The 24,436-nt window shown below is 50.8% G+C and overlaps 1 protein-coding gene across 1 annotated transcript; it reads left to right on the top strand.

Moving 5' to 3' along the window:
* Nucleotides 1-8,557: 8,557 nt before the first annotated feature.
* NPS (neuropeptide S) lies at nt 8,558-12,877 on the top strand. The gene is made up of 3 exons (XM_053922661.1): nt 8,558-8,623; nt 9,693-9,797; nt 12,698-12,877. The coding sequence occupies exons 1-3, from the start codon at nt 8,558-8,560 to the stop codon at nt 12,875-12,877; spliced, it is 351 nt and encodes a 116-aa protein (XP_053778636.1).
* The last annotated feature ends 11,559 nt before the right edge of the window (nt 12,878-24,436 follow it).

Genomic DNA, 24,436 nt, shown 5'->3' with positions numbered 1-24,436 from the left:
TGCAAAGGCTCACAGGCAGCGAGGAGTGAGTGTCCTTGAGGAACAGAACAGAGACAGAGACAAGATCACATAGGCACAAAGTGACCCCGGCTTCCTGGCATAGACCCGACACACAGTAGGTATTCAGAGGGGGCGGTTGCTATTTGAGTTAAAAATTAAGGAACAAGTTCTTCACATCCACGTCACTTTGCCTTTTCACATTGTTCCTGCAAATTCGTTCTCGCGGCTGCTCTGAGAAATTACACGTTTACTGTGTGCTCCGCTGAGACTCCAGAGGAGCTCTTTAGTCCGCAGTGGAACGGGCCTGCGCCTTTGACAGGTGCCTTTTGGTAATGCTGACGTCTTTCTCAAGGAGCAATTTCCTGTAGCGGCTCCCCAAGCAGCCCAGCCGTGAAGTCGTGATCTGTGCTGGCACACAGCAGCCCTGCGGTCCTCTCACTGCTGCCAGCAAGAGGTGACACAGCCTGGGCCCCCTGTCACCCCAGAGAGGGTGTCGCTTGACTGTGCTGCTTCCTGCCTGCTGGCCTCCACCCTCCCCCAGAGCACCCTATGGGAATGTGAAGGGAATGACCCATCTGCCCGGAAGGGGAGAAGTCACCAGGCTTTCACTGAAAATAAGGAAAGTAATTTCAAAAGGAGTCAAATTCAGAAGTCCTCACAAATCTTTCAAAGACAGATGATCTGTGCCATTCCAAGTGGGCTGATTAGCAGCCTGGGGAACGGAGCAGCACCTTCTCCCCACCCCCGCCTCCACTGGCCTTTTTGTGCCCCTTCCTCAAGGAATTGCCTCAACCTTGTAGTTAGAAATCCCCAAAACATAGTTCACCGCACCTCCACACTTCCCGTTCTTGAAGACTCACCCATAAATTTGAAAAAATACGCCAAGTCCTGGCAGCTGTTTTCATCGCCCACTGCAATGAAAACAGGAATGGCTTCCCTACCAGCCACCGTGGGGGGTTCCCAGGTACCCCGGAACGGAGCGGGACAGGAGAAGTCCCAGAGCCGGGGTGTAAGCGCCACCCTCGCTCTGGGACGACCTGGAGTGGGTGTTTAACCAGAGGAAGATCCTTACTGGCAGCTGAGCTGTGTTTAAGGGGCAAGTTTAACCCACTTCCACACCCTCCTCACCCCCACCGGTGTGGATCTGGGGGAGAGAACACCGACGTGAGGGCTGTTGCCCGCGAGCCTTGCTCTGTCTCATCCACGTCTGTAAAATACGACCAAGCAGCCCCACGGTGACAGCTGTTTCAAGGATCAAATGCCTCAATGTACTTTGAAGCAAAAGGAACGTGGACTCCCAAGATCCAACACACACGACTGTTTGTGCCATTCCAACTGGATCCCCCCCCCTCCCCGGGCACCTCCTTGCATGCTGTCACATTCTCGCAGCATCCAGAAGAAAGCGGGTGACAGCCGTGCAGAGAGACCCTGTGGCTCACCATGACGATGGCATAAGGAAAGCACAGCAAGCAAGGCAAGTGGCCCCTGTTCCCACCTCCCCAAGCAGCCTTGGCACCAGGGGCCTGAGCTCCTCCCCTCCTCAGGCTTGGCTGGCTATCAGCTGGCTATCGGGCTGCACACCCGCCCTCCTGCTCTCTCTCCCTCCCTCCCCCACACCCGCAGGTCTCAGGCGATCCTCGTCTCCTCTGGCCAGCACCTGACCTGGGCTACAAGTGCTTCCCACCTACACATCCAACAAGATAAGGACAAATGACGCATACACTGAAATCAAACGAGGCACTTCCGTTGGGCTCGGCCTCCTTCCGTGGGTTCAGGAGTGGGTCTTCACGCCTGATCCAGATGTGTGGCGAGAATGTTCGTTGAATGCCTTTGAAACATTCCATCAGACTAAATATGCAAGGAGTCCGCGCCGCAGCGGTGGCCCATGGGCCGTAAACCACCCACTGACACGAACAATCAGCCTAATGTTCCCTTTGGCAAGAAAATTAAATACACTTAATATGCACTGATAGCTTCGGAATTCTAAATAAAATAGTTTTTTTAATGATTTTGAAAATGGACAAAAGAACAGGAGTTTCCGTTAGAAATTTATCTTCACCCTATTCAGGCGTCTGAACCTCAGAGAGCGCGCTCTCTCCCAGAGACAATGCCACCAAATTAGTTTAGCTTGGAGATCAGGAGCCTTTTGTAGGCCAGACGGAAGCTTCCAGGAGATAAAGTTTTATGTGCCTTGGATTGATTTGGCCATGAACACAAGCCTAATGAAAGGCTGTAAAGTGTAGATGGGTACAGAGTTGGCAGATAAGAGCGGTGCCCATAAGAACTGGCTGGTGGAGTCTCTGGATGGACTGCCATACCCGGGGGGTGGGGAGGGGGAGGGACGAGAGAGGTTAGAAGTGAGTACTGTCGTCTGCAGGCCCATGTGGGATTTACTGATTGACAAGTCCTGGAGGGCTGCCTATGGGAACCTCCCCAGGCAAATCCAGCAGCCCCAAGGGTCTGGGGATCTTGTTCCCATGGAGCCTTTAAGCTGCGGGGCCAGGCAGGGTCCTGCCAGGGATGGGAGCCCCACCCAGTCCCACGATGGGGGCTGGTGGGACAAGGGCTGTTCTGGTTCCTCAAAGCAGTTTTCCTCTTGAAGATGCTCAGCAGTCATCTGGGAAACGACCTCCAGAGGGGGCAGAGGGGAGCAGGAAGCAGCGGCAGGGCTGCCCCCGGTGCTGGGGACATCTCTTTGCAGACTCTAGTCTTCCCTGGGTGCAGCGGCGTGGGGTTGTACTCTGGCCGGAGCGTGGGGAGGGTGACCCAGGCTGTTGGGCCCAGAGCCCGTTTGGTTGGGCGGTCCACACCTGCTCATGAGAAGCACAAGGCCATGGTGGGGGATGAAAGGATGCCATGCGTGTACAGTCTCAGCACAGCATCTGGCGCATGTCCCTCTCTTGTCCCCAGTCTGCCTAGTCCCGTCTCCTGGCGGGGATGTGCTGGGGAAGAAAGAGGCACAGAGAGAAGAGGCGGCATCTGTTACCCTGAATCCATCTTCCCAGCCACCCGACTTCCACCTCCACTTGGTCTCTCAGCGTTGCTGCATCCACCAGGCACAGGGTCCCAGTTCCCTCCTGCACCCTGCCCCCAACCCTCTCTCTGCCTCCTCCCCACTCCTGCTCTCTCAGCATCTCGGGATGTGGCTGTACACATACGGCCCTCCCGCAGGTGCCAGAGAAGGAGGCACAAAGTGGGGCATCAGCAGCAAGCCTTGAGACCCTGTGAGGTTCTGTGGGGAGATCTATAGAGACAGGAAGGAGAGCTGGGACAGGGCTGGAGCACATGGTAAATCCAGAGGCTGACGAGAGGGAGAGGATCCAGGAGAGGCGGTGAGGGGACCGTCGGAGAGAGGACAGACACCACAGAGTGTGATGTGGGGACAGTGAGAGAGCGGAAAGTGTTTCAAGAAGGAGAGGCGTTGGCATCTGAGTCCAAGGCTGCTGAAGAGGTCTAGTGACATAAGGACAGAGAGGCGACCTCACGCAGGGGAAGAGCTTTGGTGACTTTGACAGAAGGGGTCTTGGTGCGGGTACCAGCTTGAGATGGGTTGAGGAACGCATGTGGGCTATTCTTTTAAAAAACAACCAGATGTTTTTTCTGATACAAACTATAGTGTGAGCCAACAGCAGGAATCTATGAGAGGGAGAGAGCGGGAGTAAAGCTTGTCCACCTCCAGAACAGTGGTTATCAGCTGAGGGTGATCTAGGTCCCAATCCCAGGGGACATTTGGGGGGGGCTAGAGACATTTTCAGCTTTCACAGCTGGGGCGGGGGTGTTCCTGCTCTCTAGAGGCCAGGGATGCTGCTCAACACCCCACAGTGCCCATGGCAGCTCCCAACAACCAAGAATCTTCGGCGCACAATGTCAGCAGCACTAACCCTCAGAACCAGCGCTCCAGAGCAGCCAGGGAGACTGCCAGCGCTTTTCACCTGCCGTGACTTGCTCTGCCTTCTATTCCCGTAGAACCTTGATCTTGAACCCTGGGCCCATGGTGAACGCGTCCAGGAAAACCGTAACCAAGCCTTTGAGGAGTGACCATGAATGGAAGCAAAGGTTTACTTCAATAAGCGACCTTACGCTCTAGTCTGAAAACCAGAAGATGCTCTTAGCCGCATTCTGCATTTTAATTATAGTTTCAGAGGATAACAGTTGTATGAATTAAGAAGCAATAACATTAAATTGATTTTTGCTTTTATGCCGAAAGCCGCAGGGCTGAATGCGCGTCATAATTAGGAACAATGGAGCCAAGTGTAGGATTTTTTGAAAAATACTAACATTCTCAATTACACTGAACTGATAACCTTTTCCAGCTTGTCACCTGTTTTCTTAAGCTCATTTAACACAGTTCCAAGTCTTGTTTCATCGAGGAGCTAAACCGGCAGCAATAAAGTGGGTACTTGTGGGAAGGTGCCTGGTGTTATACAAGGAAGCTCTGGAAATTAGCAGAGAAGAGGCCTGCTTTGATCTTTTCCATCCAGAATATGTCTCACACGATGTACTTGAACTTCTGAAGTGTGATTCAGAAAGTGTCTCTCAACCTCAGGGTTGAGCAATGAGAAGCAAAAGTCAAGAAGGAGTCGCTCCTTCCCACGCCAGCTTCCACGCGGGAGTCCTGAGGAAGTAAGGAAAGGGCCTGGGTGACTCTAAGACAGTCACACTGTGACAAAGAAGAGGGTGAACTTTCGATGAGAAAGGTCCATTACATTCCAAGACTGTGTGGGAGCTCACCTGCCCTTTAACGCTTGGCAGAGGCTCTTTGCCTGTTCTGACCGCACCATAATAGCTGTCCTAGACACCACACTCCAGGCACGGCGGCCAAGCGAGGCAGCCCGGTCCCGGCAGGACCCTGTGAGACGGTGCTGGGCGGAATCCTCAGAGGCACCTGACTGCAGATCACTGTCCCCTCCGCCAGGTGCCCAAGAGCCACCACCAGGTTCCAGCATCTGGAGCTCGGCATCGCTCTCCTCCCCACCATCAAACCCCGGCTGACAGGAAAACAACCCTCACGTCGGACACACTTTCAGGTTAAGGCCAATGCAACCTGGCGATCATGCCGTGAGCTGGCGCAGCCTGACCCAGACCCTGGTGAAGTAACGCAAGGCTCTGCCTGGGGTTCGTGGAAGTCAGGCCTGATCCACCGTGTGGGCAACCAGCCGAGATGCTGGAGCTTTGGCCCTGCCTCGGCCTTCGCAGAACCCCAGCCCAGCCCAGCCCTCTGTTGGGCTCTGCCCACCTTCGGCCCGGGCCCTGTTCTTGATAAGCTCCACTGCACCAGCCTTGGCATTATGGACGGCAGCCCCGCCCCGGGCAAGCAGGGGAGCAGCAGGCAGCCAGCCATCTCCCTTAGGTCCCCTGGAAGCACAGGGCATGGGGGTGGGGGTGGGGGATGATGGCATCTGAGAATTCTCAAGTGATGGGGTGGGGGCGAGGGTACCAAGAGAATCACAAAGCATCTTATTGTAGACACAGAGAGAATTAAACTTCAAGGGTGAGTGTGTGTGTGTGTGTGTGTGTGAATGTGTGAATATGTGTGTGAGTGTGTGTGGTTGGGAGAGAAGGAGCTTGGGTTTCTTAAGCGCTGCCTCTTCCAGAGCCAAGCAGACGAACCATGTTCTGGGCCTGTGGGTGTGTTAGTGGAACATACTGGTTCGGAGTGTGGCCTCTGAGGTCACCCAGACCGGGGGTCAAAGTCTGGCTCTGCCCTTCACACAAGCCGTGTGACCTGGGCAGGTCACGAAGAATTAAGGAACTGACCCGCAGAAAGCAGCTGTGCGGGGTCCAGCATCCGGTCAGCACTCAGTGAAGGCTGGCCTCTGCTATTTCGTATTCGGCCGAGGGTGTGTTAGTCAAGCATTTTCAGTTGAAATGGCTAGTTGTTTGTTTGTTTGTTTTGTATAAAAGGGTGTTTGGCTTAAGTAATTGGGGTGTCAAGGAGGGAAATTAGGTTCAAGTGTGGTTGGGTGGAAACGCCACCATCAGATCTCAGGTGCTCCGCCCCTCCCTCCCCTCAGGTGCTCCGCCCAGCCCCCTCCACATCTTGGGCTGGCTCCTGGCCTGGGTCTCCGAACCAGGCAGGCTTTCTGTGCGGCAGTGAAGCCGTCCTCAGTGGCTCTGGGCAGACCCAGTCTGCGGTGATATTTTTTAAAGTTCTGCTCTACCACGGTGAGTAATGCACCCTGTGTAAAGAATCAAGTGGTTCTATGGGCATTTTTATGAAAATAGCAGTTTCTGTCTCTTGTTTAATTTCTTCTCCCAGAATCATCACTTTCAGGACTTTTAGCTGATCATTTTTCGATCAATCTCTAAATAACATGATGCATATTTTTTTCAGAATTCTCTACACAAGTTAAATAATTCACCCCACTACAGAGGCACGCCCTTCCCAACACCAGTACTATTAAATTATCCTGTGGTAGATCACAAATCAATAATTGTATTATTACAACTGCAAAGGATACTCCCAACTGCATCTAGTAGTTAACTGTGATTACTTTTGATTCTTATATGTTTGTTTTTATTAGCATGAATGTGTGTCTTTTTCCTTACTTTCGCTTAATTTCCTATGGATTTATCATGAACTCAACATAAAATTCTCCAGCTGCCTACTTCTCTGAAGACATCCAGGTGAGCTATGGTTTCCATCTCCTTGCAGAAGCCTGTCCCAGGTTCTGCCACATGCTGACCTGGGCTTGTGTGGTCTGCAGATCTCACTGGGGATCTCTCTTGACTTCCCCTCTGGAGGAATCTCCTCCCCTGTCCTTTGTATCGATCTCTCGTTACGTGCATCTCATGGTTTCCTCTTTGCAGGTTCATACTCTTGTTTGTTGGAGCACATCCTGGAGTGCTTTCTGAGAAAAGGTGGGTGGGAAGTGCAATTCTGAGATCCTGCATAACTGGAAAGGTTTATTGTAATCTTACACTTGATAAGTAGTTTGGTGGGGGATACATTCTAGATTGGATGTCACACCTGATGAGTCCTTTCCTTCCAGAAAATTATAACCTTCTGTCATGGGAAATGCTCGTGGGCTTTGTGAGTATTTTTCTGTTTGTGTTGTTAATTCCTTCCCTTGCTATTTTTTTTCCTCTCTGGAATTCCTATTATTTACATGTTGGACCTGCTGGATGGGTACTATTCTTTAATTATCTTAATTGTTCCGCCTCATTTGTTGTTTTTTTCCCCTCTAATGTCTGGGGTATTTATTTAACCCTATATTTCAGTTATTCTACTGAGCTTTTTATAGTTTTAATTCTCATGAGCTCTTTTTGTCTTCTAAATGTTACCCTTAGATACCATTCTTTCTTTACTTTATAGACATAATGTCTTCTCTTCCTCCTTGGAGAATATTGGGTATTTTTTTTTAAGTTTTCATCTCTTGTATTTTCTTTTTCCTTCAAATGACCTTTTCTCCTTTTTGGTTTGGTCTCTGCGTGTTATGATGAAATACTGTTCCCATAGACTCCTGTCTCATTCCCTTTGTTCTTACTGGTTTCTGACTGTATTGAGATCCCTCAGGCATCTCCACGGCATTGTTGAGTTGTCTGTGTAGAGGTGAGAGTGGGGGACTCAGGCACTAGGGAGCCCGTGACTTGGGAGTTGGGTACCGCCAGCTCCGGACTCAGTGAACCACACTCAGCTGCGCTGTCTTTAGCGGGGAACCCCGAGATTGGAATCTCTAGGCTGCTCATCTGGAGCTAGCCAAGATTCCCCAGAGAAGGGTCCTCCGTTTGCGTGTCCCGAGGGTAAAGATGCATCTAGTCGTGAACTGGGAGTTGAGTCCAGGAAGCCATCACGGTGTCAGCACTGAGTAAAACCCTTGTTCCACTCTTGATTTCAGGAGGGAAACCCTAACGCTACGTCCCAGTTCCCTCCATCAGGAGGCCCTCTGCTTCACCCTCTTCTGAGAATCACCTATAGCCTCAGCCAAAGCAGACGTCGTGTGGACATGGGGAGTGGGGAGGGGACGTGGGATGGAACTGATTCTTCCACTTCCGACTGACCCTCCTTTTGTTGGCCCACCTGCACCCCAACCGAAAATGGCTGACTCTGCAGGGACTTGAGTGTGGGGGAGCCTTACTCAACTACCATTTTTACAGGTGCCTTTCTCAGGTCTACGTAGCCACTGGCCCCTCACTCCGCCTGGGAGCTGCCCTCTTCTCTGCCAGCTTTTGGCGTGCGTGTGTCTATTTCTCTCGGGTCTGTGGAGAGACCAGACGTAAATGCGTGTGTTCACTTCCTTGGTGCTTGTCAAAGTCCTTTACCTCCCCACCGTCGTATCGCCTCAGATCATGTCCCCAAAGGGACGAGGATCGAAGGGATGGGTCACATGCCTCTGCTCCCCGCTTGGCACTAAATCTGCATCTGGGTTACCTTGAGGGTCTGGGTCACCTGCCTTTCCTGGTGGTCGGCGGTCTGTGACTAAATGATTGACAGCTGCAGGGGCACCATCCGGAGGGGCAGTTCCCAAAGGAAGGGAGGCAGCCAGCAAACGTCGCAGGTGTCGAGTGCTCATCGTGAGGAGGCAAGGGCTTTCCTCCGTCACTTCGTACTGGAAAGATGCGGCTCCATCTCAGACACACCGCTCTCCAAGCAGAAGGCAGCTCCCGGCCGTTTTCCTGCAGCGTAAGCCTCGCAGTGCCCATTGGCCCTCAGCGCTCCTGAATCAGCGTGCCAGTGGGAGTGCCCTCTGGAGGGAAGGGTGGCCAGGGCTTCCTTTCCCACGTCCCGGATGGGAAAAGGTAGCCCAGGCTGGCGGGCGCTCGCAGGACTCTGGGACTTGGGGGACATACCCGCATAGGGGCAGAGACAGCGTCCTTCCTTGATCTGAATGACTAGCGGCAAAGGGAGGTGACGTTTGTGTCCCTGTTTCAACCTCAGAAGTCCTAGCAGGCGTGTCCAACCTTTGGGCATCTCTGAGCCATGCTGGAAGAAGAAGAGTTGTTTGGGGCCACACGTTAAATACACAAACACTGGGGAACACTGATGAGCGAAAAAAAAAAGGTTTTAAGTAAATGTAAGATTTTGTGTTGAGACACACTCATAGCCCCCCTGGGCCGCCTGAGGCCCATAGGCCGCGGATTGGACACCCCTGTTACAAGGAAGGAAATCTGTGGTAGGAAATATAAATAATGGGCAGGCATGGTTCTTTGGATATGCGCTCTCTGTTCTTGTGAGGGTTCCTTCGAGTTCATCTCTGAAGCAGGGTGGCTGGGACAGCCGGAGGAATAATGTCCTCATAAATGTCACAACTCAAAGTGAAACAAACTTGCTTCCTTTTGAGACCTCTGGCCACCCGTGTCACAGTGGTGCCGTTTAGAAGACAGTGTTTTCGAAGGACGTTTTTTAATGGCAAACTTTAAATGAAGCCCACCGTTGGTAGCTGAATGTCAATGCCTGTGTATGACTGTCCTTTCTGAACGGAACAGGAACAAAAGGCCACAGCCAGACCAATTAGTCACCTGTGATGGGCCGGCGTGACATTTTTACTCCCGAGCTTTCCTGGTATAAAAGGGTCACCCAAACTGGATCTGACAGGGAGTGTGAGGACTTTGCCAATAAAACCACTGATCTGCAGAGATTTGGACACATCCAAAATGATTAGGTAAAAGATTGCGTTTTTCCACAAAGAAACACGTTGAATTTGTGCATGCTTTGCTGAAGTTGATACTGGCCCGGAGGGTACTAATCGGAGGTGTTTTTCTCCCGACTTTGCAGCTCAGTAAAATTCAGGCTACTGCTCGTTCTGTCCGTTTCTGCAGTGCACGTGTCCTGGAGCTACCCGGTCGTGTCTGCTAAGGTAAGAGTCTCTCCTCCAGTTTTGATGCTTAAGTAGGTGCCTGGAACCGCATAGTATGTAAATGAAAAACAATTGCAAGGGGAGTGTGATAGAAAGTATCATGTTTCTTGTTAGAGCTTCCAATGAAGAAAAGTACAAGTAGAGTCACATAACTAGTGAAAAATAAACATTTGTGTGACAGTAGGCAGTACTGGCATATTCATATAATTTGTTTGGAATTACGCAGGAGTTGGCCACTGCGTAGGAAGATATCCACCTCAGTGTGACATGCGAGTTGTCTCGCCCGTGACGATGGCATGTGTTCCACGCGTACACAGTCGCGGTGGGCATTAACCATTGAACCGATGTGCAGGTGATGTCACAGAACCGCACACCTGAACCTGTGTAATCTCATTAACCAAGGTCACCCCAACAATCCAATTAAAAATACAGTGGATTATTTTTCAAAAACAGTGAATTTCTTCACTTTGCGACAGTGGTGACTTGTGCGGGTGTGGGATGTAGATAGAATGTCGGACCTCAGTGCAATGTCTTCTAAAATATAAATGTACGTGTTTCCTCGAGAACAGAGTGAGCTCCTAATTATATTGGTTGAACTGTCGAAGGCATCCAGGAAGTGCATGTCATTCTTTTACGCCAATACTCGGTTTACAGTGTTAGAGGACTTTTGTCAGGGATAGAGTTCTGTGCTTCTCCTCTGCTTCACTACAACCTAACCTGGCACACTGGAATTTCTCAAAGCGGTGTAATTTCTGAGTCTATTTTTAGGAGGGCTCGATGCCACCTAAAGCGTAAATAATAAATGTGGGTCCAAACATAATGTTCTAGCTGTGGACGGGTGCATGTTCGCAGCAATCTCGGCGTCCGTCATTTTTCCGTTTTGCGTTTACTTAATCTGGCTCCCTTTTTCCCGGTTCGCTCTCACCAGCATCCAGCCCTCATTTACTCATTGCTCCTCCGACACCACGTTGGTTGAGTTGATGAGCCGCCATCCATAAACTGGCACATTTTCTCCGGTGTCTCCCGAATGATTTTCTGTCCTTTCCCTGAAGGTCTGCTCGTGACATTTCTGAGGAACGAGGGCAGCTGTGTGCAGTGTCATTTTTTAATTAAGAAGGTCCTTCCTCCCACCGTACTTGTGAGCGTTCCTTGTCCGTAAATGAGATGTTCCTTCCGTCACCGCCTTTTCCATCTTTCTGTTTTTGCCTGTGACGGTGTCATTCTCGGCCTAACCCCACCACACAGGAACGGTGCCGCCTGGAACGGTTAGGGCGGGCGGCGATGCAGGCAAAGGAGGCACCGACTTTGGTAACGTCTGCTGTGAGCTTCACACGGTCCGTCCCCGAGGCAAGTGTGCCGTGGCCTTCTGCCCACGAGTCTGCTCGGGCAGGGCCCCTCCGGTGACCCGCCAAGGGCACCGGTCTCTTTTTAGGGAGGTTTTCAGGCTCTCGTAGCTAGGGCCGACGCATTTCTTCTGCAACATTGTGGTGGCATTGTGAGTATTTCTGGAAGAACGGTAACGCTTCCTTTCCTGAAATGACTCACAGGCCCCTCCTTGCTGGGGAGTTGAAGTAGACGGCGCTATGACAGGCTTCCATTTCCTCTGTTAACCAGGGAGAAACACACAGTGGGTGTTCGAATAAGAGTTTTTGATTGGTTTTCCTGTGATTGATATTTTTGAAACTCTGACTATTCCCAGATCCAAAAAAAGCCCATCTTTCCCCCCAGAAGCGAGTAGAAGTGACTTTGCTGGGCGTTCTGACTGCTGGGACCTTCAGTAAGCCCCCTTCCCTGCACCCCCGTCGTGGGCGAGGAGAACCAGTGAGTATTTTGGGGACTCTGGCCCTGTCGCAGCTTCCAAAGTCGCCCCAAACCCAGCTTGTTTTCCTGCACCAGAAAAAGAAAATGTGTATTTTTAGTTTGTTGTGCCTTTAGGTAAGATAAAAGCGTTCCATCCTCTTTCCCCGGGTGGGCTGTCATCCAGGTGGAAAACCAGGCTTGCGGTCCGAGGCCTGGGCTCGAATCCCTGTCCACCTAAAGCCATTTAATTTCCTCACTCAAGGGTCATCATCACTGAGGGAGTGGCAGCCCCTCCCTCACAGGGCTTTTTGAGGGGAACAGGCAAGCACAAAGGTCACCGATGCATCTTTCTCTGTTCTCCCTAAAATCGGTGGGTGTCTCTTGTCAGAGTTTGCTCCCTCTCACACCACAAGGGAGAGGACACGTGGCAAGTGTTGAACGTTCTTACCCAATTTCAGGTCATGCCCGCCTCGGGGACTTGCCTAACCTAACTCTAACCCTAACCCTTCGCCCTTGAACCTGCTTCCCTCATCTACAAAGTATGGGGTTGAACTGCAGCCTCTCGGTGGCAGGTTGGGTTCCTTTTCCAGCCGTGACTCAGTGCCCCCTACACAATTTTTGGAGCCACAGACAAAGAACTAAACCAAAGCAAAAGACAGAGATGCTTGTATATACGTAGAAAGAGAGAGAATCTCAAGGAGAACCTTGGCACAGGGCCCAGGACCAGGCGCAGAAGGAAAGCAGCAGCAACTGAAACCTGCTGTTCGGTTGTGGTGGACTGTTTTTCTTGGTGAGATTTAAAAACTGTCCCCAGGACTAATTAGTGCCACTTGAAAGATTCTCTGTAAAGAGACAGTGACAAGATTCCTGCATGCGGCATGCGAAGCAGGTGCTCGAGAGCGGAACCACACAAGGAGTGTCAAAGTCAGACAAAGGGGGAGATCGTTGTATTTAAAGTATATGTTACATTTTAGCAAAATTTTCTCCTTGAAAGCATCGGGTCTATTGGACGTATTGCTGTGAGGTGTTGACAGTTGCTACTATTGAAATAAACTTTCACTCTGAGTCTGTACTCTCCCCGCTCCCCTCTGCGTTGGCAGGTACCTGGGACACTGGACCACCTCCTCGTCCTGCTGAGCAGCTGCCCCGCCGGGAGGGACAGGAGCAGGGGGCTGGACGTTCTAAAGCCAGTTTTGGAGAAGGTGTTTGTGAAAAGGTCTTTTCGCAATGGAGTTGGCACAGGGATGAAAAAAACTTCCTTTCGAAGAGCAAAATCATGACAAAGTGTCTAAAGGACTCTGGGAATTAGTCTCAAACTATCTAGAGTGTGATAATGTGCTAAAAATCAGTGCCACCTTTACCCTTACGTATTGGTCTGCTCTCTACAATAGCTTTTCTCTCCTAGCTGGTATGGAGTAAATTGAGCTTTAAAAAAAATGTTAACCTGTCTGAAACTTCCACTGTAAGAATAAACTGTTCGCGTGATCAGCTGGTAACTTTCCTGAGAACAAATGGACACCTTTGCTCTGCTCTTAAATTGGCCAGAAAATAGGAGTATTTTTACTGTACTGACAGTGGTATGATTTTTTTCCTGCCTATAACACTGCAGTAGCACAATACGGGTCGTTTTTTCTTTTAAGTACAGTTTTCTGAAGTGACTTAGCAGGGCCCGTTCTTTGGGGATGTGCTATTTCCATTTCTAAGAGTGCTGTGAAATTAACCCAAGTTCAGGTGTGGGCTACATCTGCACGTGCCTCACCAGCCGTCCTAATGGAACACCTACCGCCCTTACCTGTCAAATATGCTGAGACAGGGATTGTCGTTTTGTCTTGGAAGCTGGTCACCTTTTTAAAATCTTAAAGCAGAAACACCACCGGTAACGGTCAGGACACCAGGCGGACTGGTTGCCCTGTGGTGCTGGTCGGGCGGTTCTGCAACATGCTGAGGACATCCTAACTAAGAAGACCGTTGCGTTTTGCAGTCCACTCTGTGCGTGCGGCCACACACCGGTGTCCCTGACAATATCCCGTCAGATTGCCCACGTTTGCGGGGAGCGCTTTCCCCGGCCCCCACGGAGCCCCACGGTGCGGCAGAGCCTGGAGCAGACAGGAGGTCACTAAAGGACAAATGTCTTTGCTGCATTCCCAGTGACTCGGGGGACCAGTCTTGGAGTGGAGCTCAGAGGCGGGGCGTTGGGGGTGCGGTGAAAAGTGCCCCCAGTAAACTGGGGACAGTCTGTCAGGAGCTCGCCGGGGAAAGAGGCATTTTTCTCTCCGCACAGCATGAGTGGCTGGAAAGCTAATTTGATGGCGCGATAGCCATTACTTCTTCTTGCAAGTGGGAACGGTCACTGCGTGAATGAGCTCGGGGGAGTGTGGTGTCGACCTGGTGTCCACTGCAGGAAAAAAACTGTTACTGCAGGGGGTCGTCTTAATTCTTATCCGCATGCATACAGACTGAATGGAATAATGGAACACCAAAAACGTAATTAGAAATCTTTTCGTCCCATTTCTGCATCTCAAATGTCATTCTAACGTGGGGGGCGGGGAGACCTATGAGAAACTGTGGCGGAGGAAAGGCTGGCAGGCAGGGAAGTTCGATTTGTGAGGTGTAATGGGGACGCGAGTCTCCTGCTCCAGACTCAGGCCGGACTTAACTTACCTACGGGCTCCCCTGCCTCTCAGGCCTCCAGACTCGGGGGGCTTGGGGGTGCTTCCAGCTGTCCTGAGCCTGGGCTTCTCCACCTTTATGACCGTGTGTGCTGTTGCGAATAATCAGTCAGTCAATCAGTCGATCCCCGACTACAAATACGCATGCCATTGGTTTGTTTCTCTGGAGCACCCTGATACGGTGCCGCAGTGAACGACCAGAAGCCTGGCGACTTGCAGCAACTTACAGTCATTACCCCTGAAAGCCAGGAGTCCCAGCATAAACAAGCCACCTCCCTCAGGGCTGCGCCAGACGGCGATCTGAGCACCCCCGGGGCTGTCCCCAGGTCTCAAGCCTCTGCCAGGGAAGCGGCCGCATCTAGGCTCACTCACTGTTGGCGGGAGTCACTTGTTTGTGGCTACAGGCTGGGGCTCGTCCGTTGCTCGCTGGCTGTGGCAGGGCCCAGCCTCCGTTCCTCGGGGCTGCCCTGAGTCCCTGCCACGTGGGCGCCCCCATGCCTGCTTCCCCCACACCTACGAGGGGAGACTCCTCCAGCAAATGGACGTTGCAACCTTACAAAATATAATCATGAAAGCACCATGTCATCACCTTTGTCCTATTCCATTGGCTAAAAGCAATGGCTAAAAGCAAGTCCCGGGGTCTGTCCACACTCCTGGGGAGGGGTACACATGGGTGTGAATGCCAGGAGGTGGGCATTATGGGGACCACTTTAGAGTCCTCCCCAGAAGTTGTGGGGGGGGCTCTCTTGGCTATGAGAGATCCCCACATGTCTCCAAACTGGAGCCCAAAGAAGGAGTAGGACCCACGCCAAGCGAGCCGTGCCCCGCATGGGCAATGAGTGCAGGGAGAGCCCGCGAGGTGCCTCACCAGCCAGTTTGCGCACACCGGGCAAGCGTCTTCTCCCCTCGTGGCGGCTGGCCTGCGTCCCACGTCCTGTGAGACTCGGCTTTCAAGGCCTAAACGCGTAGTGAAAATTAAGCTATTGGAACCCTGCTGTATGCCAGGCACTGACTAAAGAGTTTGCATGTATGAACTAATTCATTTCCCAAACTACCTTAAATACAGAGTAAAACACTCTACGCTAGATGCTCTTATCTACCCCGCTTTTCAGATGAGGCACAGAGAGGTCAAGTGACCTGCCCGGGGTCACCCAGCTTGGTGGCAGTAGAGCCAGGACGAGAGTCCAGGTGGTCTGACCCCTGAGCCAGAGCACTTCCCACCTGGGCGTCTGAACCTGAGACCCGAGAACGACACCCTTTCCCGGGGCGTGGGGGCTGCCGCCCAGCTGGTTTAGAAGAGCAGGTGAGCCGGAGTGTATGGGAGACTTTGTAGAGAGCAAGCACACTTTAAAGAGGCCAGAAGAAAGGAAGTAAAGAAGTGCTTGAAATTGCCAAGACACACTCTCCACAGAGAAATGGGAGAGAACTAAGAAGCAATAGGAAAGCGACCGGATTCAGTGCAACTAGAAGGTTCTGCCATCACGAAGGAGCCGCCTGCGCACTTGGTCATGGCCGACGTGACATTGTGAAGCAACCTCTCCATAAATAACGGGGACACAGCGTCTCTCCTCTGCCAGAGTCCACGGGCTGAAGTTTTGCTGGAGCACATGACCTACAGTAGGCTTGTCACTCTTGTCCTGCATGACTGGACTTCTCACATCCTTGGGCAAGTGGTTAGTAATTATCAAAGTGAATTACGGTCACTGTCCAAGGGTGACATTAGCTGGGATCCTGTTTCCTGCCACTGGTGGAAGCCGTCCAGGTAGATAAAGGAATTATGGGCTAAGGCTCTTTTACAGCCTTTAAGAAACAAGCTCTGCAGCTCGGAATCGGTGCCCTGTGTTCTCTCTCCAGGTGCCTCTGGGCTTTGGGATGCCAGCCATGTGTGTGGCCGAGTCACAGCCAAGGGGTCTCGTATTGCTTGAGACTTATAAACACAGGCTTTGGATTTAGACGCAGCTGAGCTCAAACAGCTTTCCCCACGTGACTGTGCACATGTGCCCAGACCTCTCGGGGCCTCGGTCTCCTCCTCCCCTGGTGGAGGACCCTGCACAGAGAGTTCGTGGGAGGTGAGCGAAGTGACCCTGTGTCACAGGACGAACTTAACACAGGGCGAGGCTCACGAGCAAGCCGAGGCCAGCTGCAGCGGGCATGTCGGGAGCGCCCGGTTGAGCGTCGCACAGGAAATGGGGCACATCACTCACCCTTGCAAATGAAGTCGGCGAGGAACTGGAGGCAGATACTGCTTGTTGATGATGGAAATACAAATTGGACATTATTCCCAGCCTAGCGCTAAGCTGAGATGGATGCTTGCAGGGCTGAGGCCGAGGACACATGTCTGTGTTTCTAGAAGTGGTGTATCCGATGCTGAAACTGCCGCACGCCAAGAGGCTGACTCTATAGACACGCACGGCCAGGCCACGTGTGACCACGCAGACGCACCCCATGGCAGACGCACCCCGCGGCAGCCACCAGCCTAGGGAGTCCGGCCCTGTAGCCATCGGCCCCAAACAGTCAGGACCTGGTCAGCGGCTGCCATTTCTCTCCTTTATTGTGCCCCCTCCTCCAACTTAGAACCAACGGGGAAAGACAAACATGCCACCAAACCCCTCACATAGGACTCCCTGCCTCCACCCTGCCCGCCTCCTGTGTCCGCAGACCAGCAGCCTCCCATCGGGGCCCGCCTGAAGCCTTTGCCTCGACTATACAGCGGCCCGTGCCCCTGCCTCCCTTTGGCTCCCCGCCAAATGCAGCGATGCTGGCTGAGCTCCTTGCCACAGCAAAAGCTCTAAACACATAGCCTGTCCTCCTTCGGGCTGCCTGTTTCCACAGGGCTGCCACAGCCAGGGGGGCCTGCATTAAGAAAAACTTCCCAGGAACTCTGCGACACTGGTTGGAAGTTGAAATCTGTTGGCCTACACTTTCTTAAGTGCTGTGTAAAACAAAGACACTTTTATTAATTAGCCTTACTGTACACTTTAAAATTAGACATTTAGAAAATGTAGGCAGAGAAAGGACAAGGAAACAAAATATCATCCCAGTCGCACTATCCATTGGCAACCACGCTAAAAGCCATCTAGGTGACATGGGTGAATACACACGCATGCACACACACATTTTTACACCAATGTGGTCACACAATTCTCATTTTGAAAGCTTTTTTTTTCCGGCCCCACAATATGGGTGGACATAGCTGGACATGGCTTCCATGTCTGCGAGTGTTGGACGTCGGTGTGGTAGTCGGTTGTACGCATGTGTCGCAGTTGGTTACACACCTTCTATGAGTGGACACGTTCAGATCACGCGATACTGTGTGAATGGGGAAAATGCTACAGTGCATGCTCGTATACACCGTCCAACTGCTCTGTAAAGATACAACGCCCGAGCGGAAAAGCTGGTCCACAGGCATACACACTCAGAATGAACACCCAGTGCTAAATCGCCCCCCAGGACAGCCCAGTCACATAGCAACACTGGACGTTGTCCGTCTTTGTCAAATTTGCTAACTGGTAAAAGGCAGTATCACATTATCGGAGTGTGAAATTTTGTAATTTTTTAATTACTGGTCAGGATAAACATTTATCCATATGTATCTACCTCCCCACACACACTTGGGGTTCACGTATGAACCACCTGTTCATGCATTTGCCCATTTTCAATTGGGTGTCTGTCCTGGTTGATGTTAAAACTTTGGAGTATAGTAAGATATTAAGCATTTTGTCGTATGTGCAATTACATTTTGTTTTATTTGTAGTTAGCATGGAAATATCTTTCATCCTTCTCCTTCTGGCTACAGTTTCTGGCTACTTGGTCGCGGGGAAGCAACTGTGTTCCCATTCCCAGATAATAGAAGGGTGTAAAGTTTCATTTCGATCTGCGATCCGGGACAGCATCTCTTGCTGAGCTAAATTAGACCCTCGAGTGTATGTCCATGAAGGTGCGTTAACCCTCTCTGCACATTTAGAATGCCTTCTGCTGACTTGTAAATAACAGCTTGTTGAGTACACTGTTTTGAGATTAGCTTTTTTTACTTTTTTAGTCCAAATTCTTTTAAAAAATATTTAATTTATTTATTTTTAGACAGAGGGGAAAGGAGGAAGAGAGGGAGAGAAACACCAATGTGTTGTTGCCTCTCATACACCCCCTACTGGGGACCTGGCCCACAACCCAGGCATAGGACCCAACTGGGAATCGAACCGGCAACCCTTTGGTTCGCAGGTGGGCACTCAATCCACTGAACCACACCAACCAGGGTTTTTGGTCCAAATTCTGCAGACATTTGGTTGCTCTATTTTCTCCTGCAATCTTATGTTGTTGAGAAGTTCTAACCAGCCTTTTAATGTTTTTTGCTTGGAAGCCTCCTGTTCTTTCTTATTGAATATTTGTAAGCTTCTTTAAGTTTCTTTAAAGTTTGACCTTTACAGGATAAATCTCAGTACTTATCATTCTCTACTGATTTTCCAGGTCATGGTACTTCCTTAAAGTTCCCTTCTCTTCCATTTCTTTCTATCACTTCATTCTACTTGCTTACCCGCTAACACAGGGAGCTCCCTGCCCACATCCCTCCAAAGCCCACCATGTTTGCTCACTCTCGCAGTCTGAATTCCCCAGCGCACAGCCAAGGGCCCAGCTCCACAGCCACCCTGTTAGGAGGACAGCAGAATGGAAGGCAAGTGTAAGTGAGGCGAACGAGGGGGACAGCAAACCCAAGGCTGAGCATCAGGCCTCAGCAAACACGCCGGTATCTGCCACCGTGTGAACCACTGGGTCCTTTTGAAAGGGTCTGGACATCAAGTGTCTGCCAGTCTTGGGTCCCATTAGTGTGCTTCTTCCTTTCCGTCCACATGTGCCCCAAGGGGCACTATCCCCTTCATGAACGTGGGTTGGGTTGCCCTGGCCCCGGGCAGCTGCCAGGGAAACCACCCTGTGAAGCTCCCTCTGAGCCCGGAAGTGATGGGAGGAGAGGGAGACCCGGCCTGTCTGGTTGGACGGGGATGGAGACGGCGGCAGTAGAAGTGGCCGAAGAGGTGGGTGCTACCTGCACTGCTGGGCACCAGGCCAATGCAGGCTGCCACCTCCTGGCTGGGGACCCCTGGGACACCCCACTGTGTGCAGCCCAGAGCCCGGATCCAGTAGGACCATTTCCTCTATCATTCCTTTGTTTCTTTGTCTTGTGCTTCTGTTTCTGTGACTTTTCAGCCCTGACCTGGATGTTGTTAGCTTGGTCTCTGCAGATTCAGTTCTGATCACTGCAGCTTCTGAAGCATTTTTAAATTTCTGCAGCGAGACTGCTTTTCTCTTCATTATCTTTACGGAGGCCTGCCAAATCTATTTCCATCCCATGCTGTTCTTTTCTTTTGTTTTTATTTTATCTTTTGTTCTCTTTACTCTCTAAGAATGTGAAGAAATTCCCTGACATATTTGATTTCCCAAAATAACCACTTTGGGATATTTTGTTCCTGTCTCTGTCTCTCTCACTTTTAAAAAACACAATTTCAGAAAAATCATGCATTTTGAGTACTTATTATGTCAACTGTTTGTTAAGCACTTGGTGTGTTATCTCTTGTCCTCACCACAAAAGGGTGACGGGGCAGTGTTTTCTCAGGGAGGACAGAGATTCATTAAATCACCCGCGGTCGCCCACTGAAACTCAGGGGAGCGAGGCTTCTCCCAGCCATGCTGCCCCGGGCCCTGTGCCCACTTACCGAGTGCGTACTTCCCACATGCCCTCAGCAGGCTGCGTGTTGCCTTCCTAGCCTTGTTTATTGACCTGCCAGTCATACCGTTCCGCGCGGTGGCCTCCTCTGGGACACAGTTTCAGTCCTGTCCTCTCTAGCTCTGAGGGTTGTAGCTCTGGCTTCTGCGTACTCCTCATTCATTCGCTCCCGGTGGGAGACCTTGCCTGGACTTGCAGTTTGGGTGGCTCCTTGTCCAGGGCGGAAACAGCATGGCTGCAATCTTAGCTCCTTGTCTGCTGAAAAGAAACTTTAAAATCCAGACACAGATGCCAGGTATCACCACTCCCCCCACCACACACACTTTTTCTTGATTGGGTAGCGGAGTGCACTGAACCCCTGCTTGTCCTCGGACCTCAGGGGTGGGACAAATCTTTGGTGTAGACTCTTTGTTCTCAGAAGGGTCACTTCCAGAGCCCTCTTGGCCACGAGAGGAGGTCAGTCCTGGTTCCACGTCTCCAGTCCAGCTCTAGACCCTGGTGAAGGGCGAACCCCAAGGCACACCCTTCAGACCAGGACAATGGGCTCTCCTCCGCAACATCAGCGCTCTCCCATGGGGGAGGGTACGTGTCTGCAGATTTAAAAAAATCAAATCCTTTTCATTGGCAGTTTCTTCTGGCCTTTTGATGACATTGGAGGATGCTGGGGCTGTGGGTGGGGACAGAGCCAATGAGCGGGGCTCTCCTTGAGGGACAGGAAGATGCCTCACTTTATCCCAAAGTCCAGAATTGGCACTTCATTTCCGGAAATCAAGGGGGCGTCATGAAGTAACTCGGTCACAGTGTCCTTACGTTTTCCCTGCCACCGTCTAGTATCTGCTGCTGCTTCTCCTGGTGACAGTGACAACGATTTCACTCTGGGGACCCACAGGCTCTTCCTCTGGGCCCCGTGGCCCCGGCAGGGCTTGGCCCCAGTTCCATGGACGACCAGCCAGCCCAGTGGGCGGGCTCTCCTCCACTGGAGTGAGTGAAGGTATCAGCAGGTGAAACCCAGACCTTTGCTGAGCCTGCCTGGAAGGGAAATTTATTTCCTCGATGGCCTTGGAGCTGTGAGGACCGGCGCCGTGGCAGCCCTAGTTCCACAATGAGGGAATACTCTAAACGGTGGTGAGTGAAACAGGGACATGGGGACACACCAGTCCCGAACAAGGGCTGGGCCCCTGGAGTCCGTCAGGCCTTCGGTGTGTCCACCAGCTCCCCCACCCCCACCATAGGGGCCAACACAGACCCTTTCATCAGAGCAGCTTGAGCCAATCCGTGCACCTCCCCACCCCATGCCCCTCTGAGGCCGGGATGCCGGAGCAAGGGCGTCGCGGGTCTGTATTACCACCAAATTCAGACTGCAGCCCCCCCCCCCGAGCTCCTAGTGCCTACTAAGCAACGTGGATGCTCCCGACACTTGGCCACAGCATTTCATTTGCCCAAGGAAACTGCCTGAGGGTGTTGTTTCACTAGGAGTATTACATAAAGCTTTCAACAAGCAAAATTAATATAAAGTTATCATCTTCCTAGGTGGGAGACCTCCTTCCCCCAGCTTCCAAGTAAATGCTAATATCCTCCCAGGCGGAGCATGGTACGGGGCGGCTCTGAATTACCTTCTGTCTCCCATGGGTGCTGAATGCCGGCTCCTGCACCCTGGGGGCAGCGAGAAGTAATCTAGACTCTGCCATCTCCCGTTATAAACTCCTGCCGATGAGCATTAAAAAAGGTGATATAATGGAGGAGCCAGCGGAGGAGGTTTCAGAAAAATTCTTTTGTTTTATTTTGTGGGTATAACCATAAAAAATAATGGCTTCCCTTTGGATTAGGGTTTCTTTTTATTTCTCCAAGGAAGTTCACTTCCATATCTGAGTTGACATAGGTAGAAAAGATACTGTAGTTTCCATTTTAGAGTCGATGAAACTGATGTGCACAGGAATAAGCCAAGGATGTGTGACTAAGTGTTAACTTGTACCTTTGAGTAGCCTACCTCTGTGGGTCTCATGACGAGCCCTTTCTCTGGTTCCTGAGGCGGAGATGATGTTTGGGCATGGTGTGTTTCAAAAGCGGGGACAGGAACTGGCCACTGGACATGGACTCGCTTGTCCACGATTCCAGAGGTTTCCAATTGATGTAAGCAGTTGGCAAGGGGCCAGCATTTCAGTTGATGTTATGATTTCATTAGTAACTCCTAAAACTAATTAACTTTTAAAGGCTACATGTAATATTTCAGAAGAACTTCTGGAAGGTTTAAATCATTATTAAAGCCAGTGTCTCCTTAAAGTTATCATTTCAGAAGCAGCAAATTGTGTCAGGTAGGAGGGAGGGATTTATAAAGTACAACCGCACTTTAATGATGAAATAGAAACAGCGATGCCATTGCAAACTCCCGGCCTCAGACCCACTCACAGGACTCAGTGGGTCGGGGTGCAAGGTCAGGACCACTGGCTTGGGGCTTCAGGCTGTGGGCTCCAGGCTCCGCCCCATGACCTGGAGCAACCCCAGCTCACCACTCCCCGCCAGCAACTTTGGGCGTGATGTTTTTTCTCTAGCCTCTAGCTCCTTATTCTGTAAGATGTCTGTAAGATTACTGTTAGTAACAGTAATGATTTTACAGGGTTACAAAGATTAAATAAAGTAATGTATATAAAACCTCAGTCCGAGGCCCGACACCACTAAGTGGTCACCAGATGTCACTGTGATTTAGGATCATTCTTAGCACAGCTCCAGCACCGTCAAATCAGCATCGCTGTCGTCATCAAAACACCTAAGGTGGGAGGCCAGCTCTCCCCCTGCCCGTGACCTCCCACAGTTCGGGGTCCCGACTCCAGCCGTCCAGGACCTTGCTTGTCTCCCACTGAAGGAGGGATGAGCTTTGCATGTCATAGTTCAAGCCTCACACACAGGAGTCAGAATAAAATATGACAAGAGGTACAATTTTTTAATGCTGATGTTGTGACTTACGTCGTCCAAGCCAAATGAGGCAGGCCCTTTACAAACCACTAACGCATTAGAGGGTGAGGTGGGTGGGTGCCACTTCACGGCCTCATGTGGCACACCTGAAATTAATACACGGGGTGCCAGCTATGCCGAACACGATACTTATAAATACATAACTATTTTAGCTGTTTTTAATGGCAAGTCTAAATATATTACTTATAACGTTTAAGTTAAAAAATGAAGTGTTTAAGTTAAAAATTGTAACTACATGTTATAAAAGGATATAAGTTACTACTTTCTTCCATCAAGTACCCATTAGAACTTGGGGAAGAAGTTTTGTGAAGTGGCATTTTCATGTTACCTATAAAAAGACAACTAATGTGCCAAGAACACCAGCGACGTCCCCACTACAAGTCGATGGCAATTAAAACTCAATCTCCCCCACCACAGAGGCATTGCGAAGGATTATTCGTGTCTTGGTGAGTTTTTTGAGACATTGGTGGGCTCATTCATTGCACTGCAGAAGAGACCCTCAGAGGAGAATTCGAAGTGAGCGCAAACGCATTTGGGGACCAGAGAACACACAGGTCAGGCCAAGTCGCGATGACCAGTTCGAACCCATGACCACTGAATTCTGCTCCACACGAGGGTCCCTGTGGACAGTCTCTTTGTCTGAGGTCCCGCTGCAACCTTGCACTTCACACAGTCACGAGGGAATAACGGACACGCACTGACTAAGCGAATCAATTATTTCCTTACACCTTGCTTTATTTTAAAGAAACGACTAGCTAGGAGTAAGTAGAGCTAAAAAATGACCTAAGGAATCACAATGGATCATAAACTCCAATTAAGCATCAATTAAATATTAATATGATTGTTAATGAAAGAGAGGAGTCACTTCCATTTGTTTGGTGGTGACCTCACAGAGCACTTGGCAGTGTGAGCGAGTATGACATTTATTAGCTGTCACTCATGCTCTTGGAAAACAGGGAAGAGAAAATGAGTTAAACATGAATGTGTGAGAGCGGACATAGACATAAGGAAGTAATTTCTGGTGACACTGATTTTTAAAACCTTTATCAGGGAAACGTGGGTTGGCCCTCCAGTTAAAAAATGGAAGCTAGAACATATGTGTCTCTGATTATAGTCTCCAGAAACAGCACTAAAACCATCACAAAGGAGGAAGAGGGACAGATAGCAAATTCGGGGCATTGGAAAGCAGGTGGAAAGGATAGATGGCCCCGCAGAGCCTGGAAATGCAGCGCTGAGCTGGCAGCGGGAAGAATTTAGAGCTAAATTGAGTTATGCCACATAACCCCCAAAGGGCCTGATACTAGGAGCGCTTTGATGCCTCTGGAAGGGGGCAAAGTGGAGTGACTAAATTCAGGAGCATTTTGCCCGGACTGATGTGGCTCAGTGGATTGAGGGTCATTCGCCGGTTCGATTCCCAGTCAGAGCACATGCCTGGGTTGCAGGCCAGGTCCCCAGTGCGGGGGGGGGCAGGCACGAAAGGCAAC

Source organism: Desmodus rotundus, chromosome 4 (genome assembly GCF_022682495.2).
Source record: "Desmodus rotundus isolate HL8 chromosome 4, HLdesRot8A.1, whole genome shotgun sequence".
In the NCBI taxonomy this organism is placed as follows: domain Eukaryota; kingdom Metazoa; phylum Chordata; class Mammalia; order Chiroptera; family Phyllostomidae; genus Desmodus; species Desmodus rotundus.
This window is presented reverse-complemented; position numbering and strand designations above follow the sequence as displayed.

Bases quoted from the DNA above. Each gene is read 5' to 3' on its own strand.
- NPS (XM_053922661.1), top strand. From the start codon at position 8,558: ATGCGGCTCCATCTCAGACACACCGCTCTCCAAGCAGAAGGCAGCTCC. The intron at 8,624-9,692 runs GTAAGCCTCGCA...TACTAATCGGAG, and splicing joins CCCGGCCGTTTTCCTGCAGC to GTGTTTTTCTCCCGACTTTG. The intron at 9,798-12,697 runs GTAAGAGTCTCT...CTGCGTTGGCAG, and splicing joins ACCCGGTCGTGTCTGCTAAG to GTACCTGGGACACTGGACCA.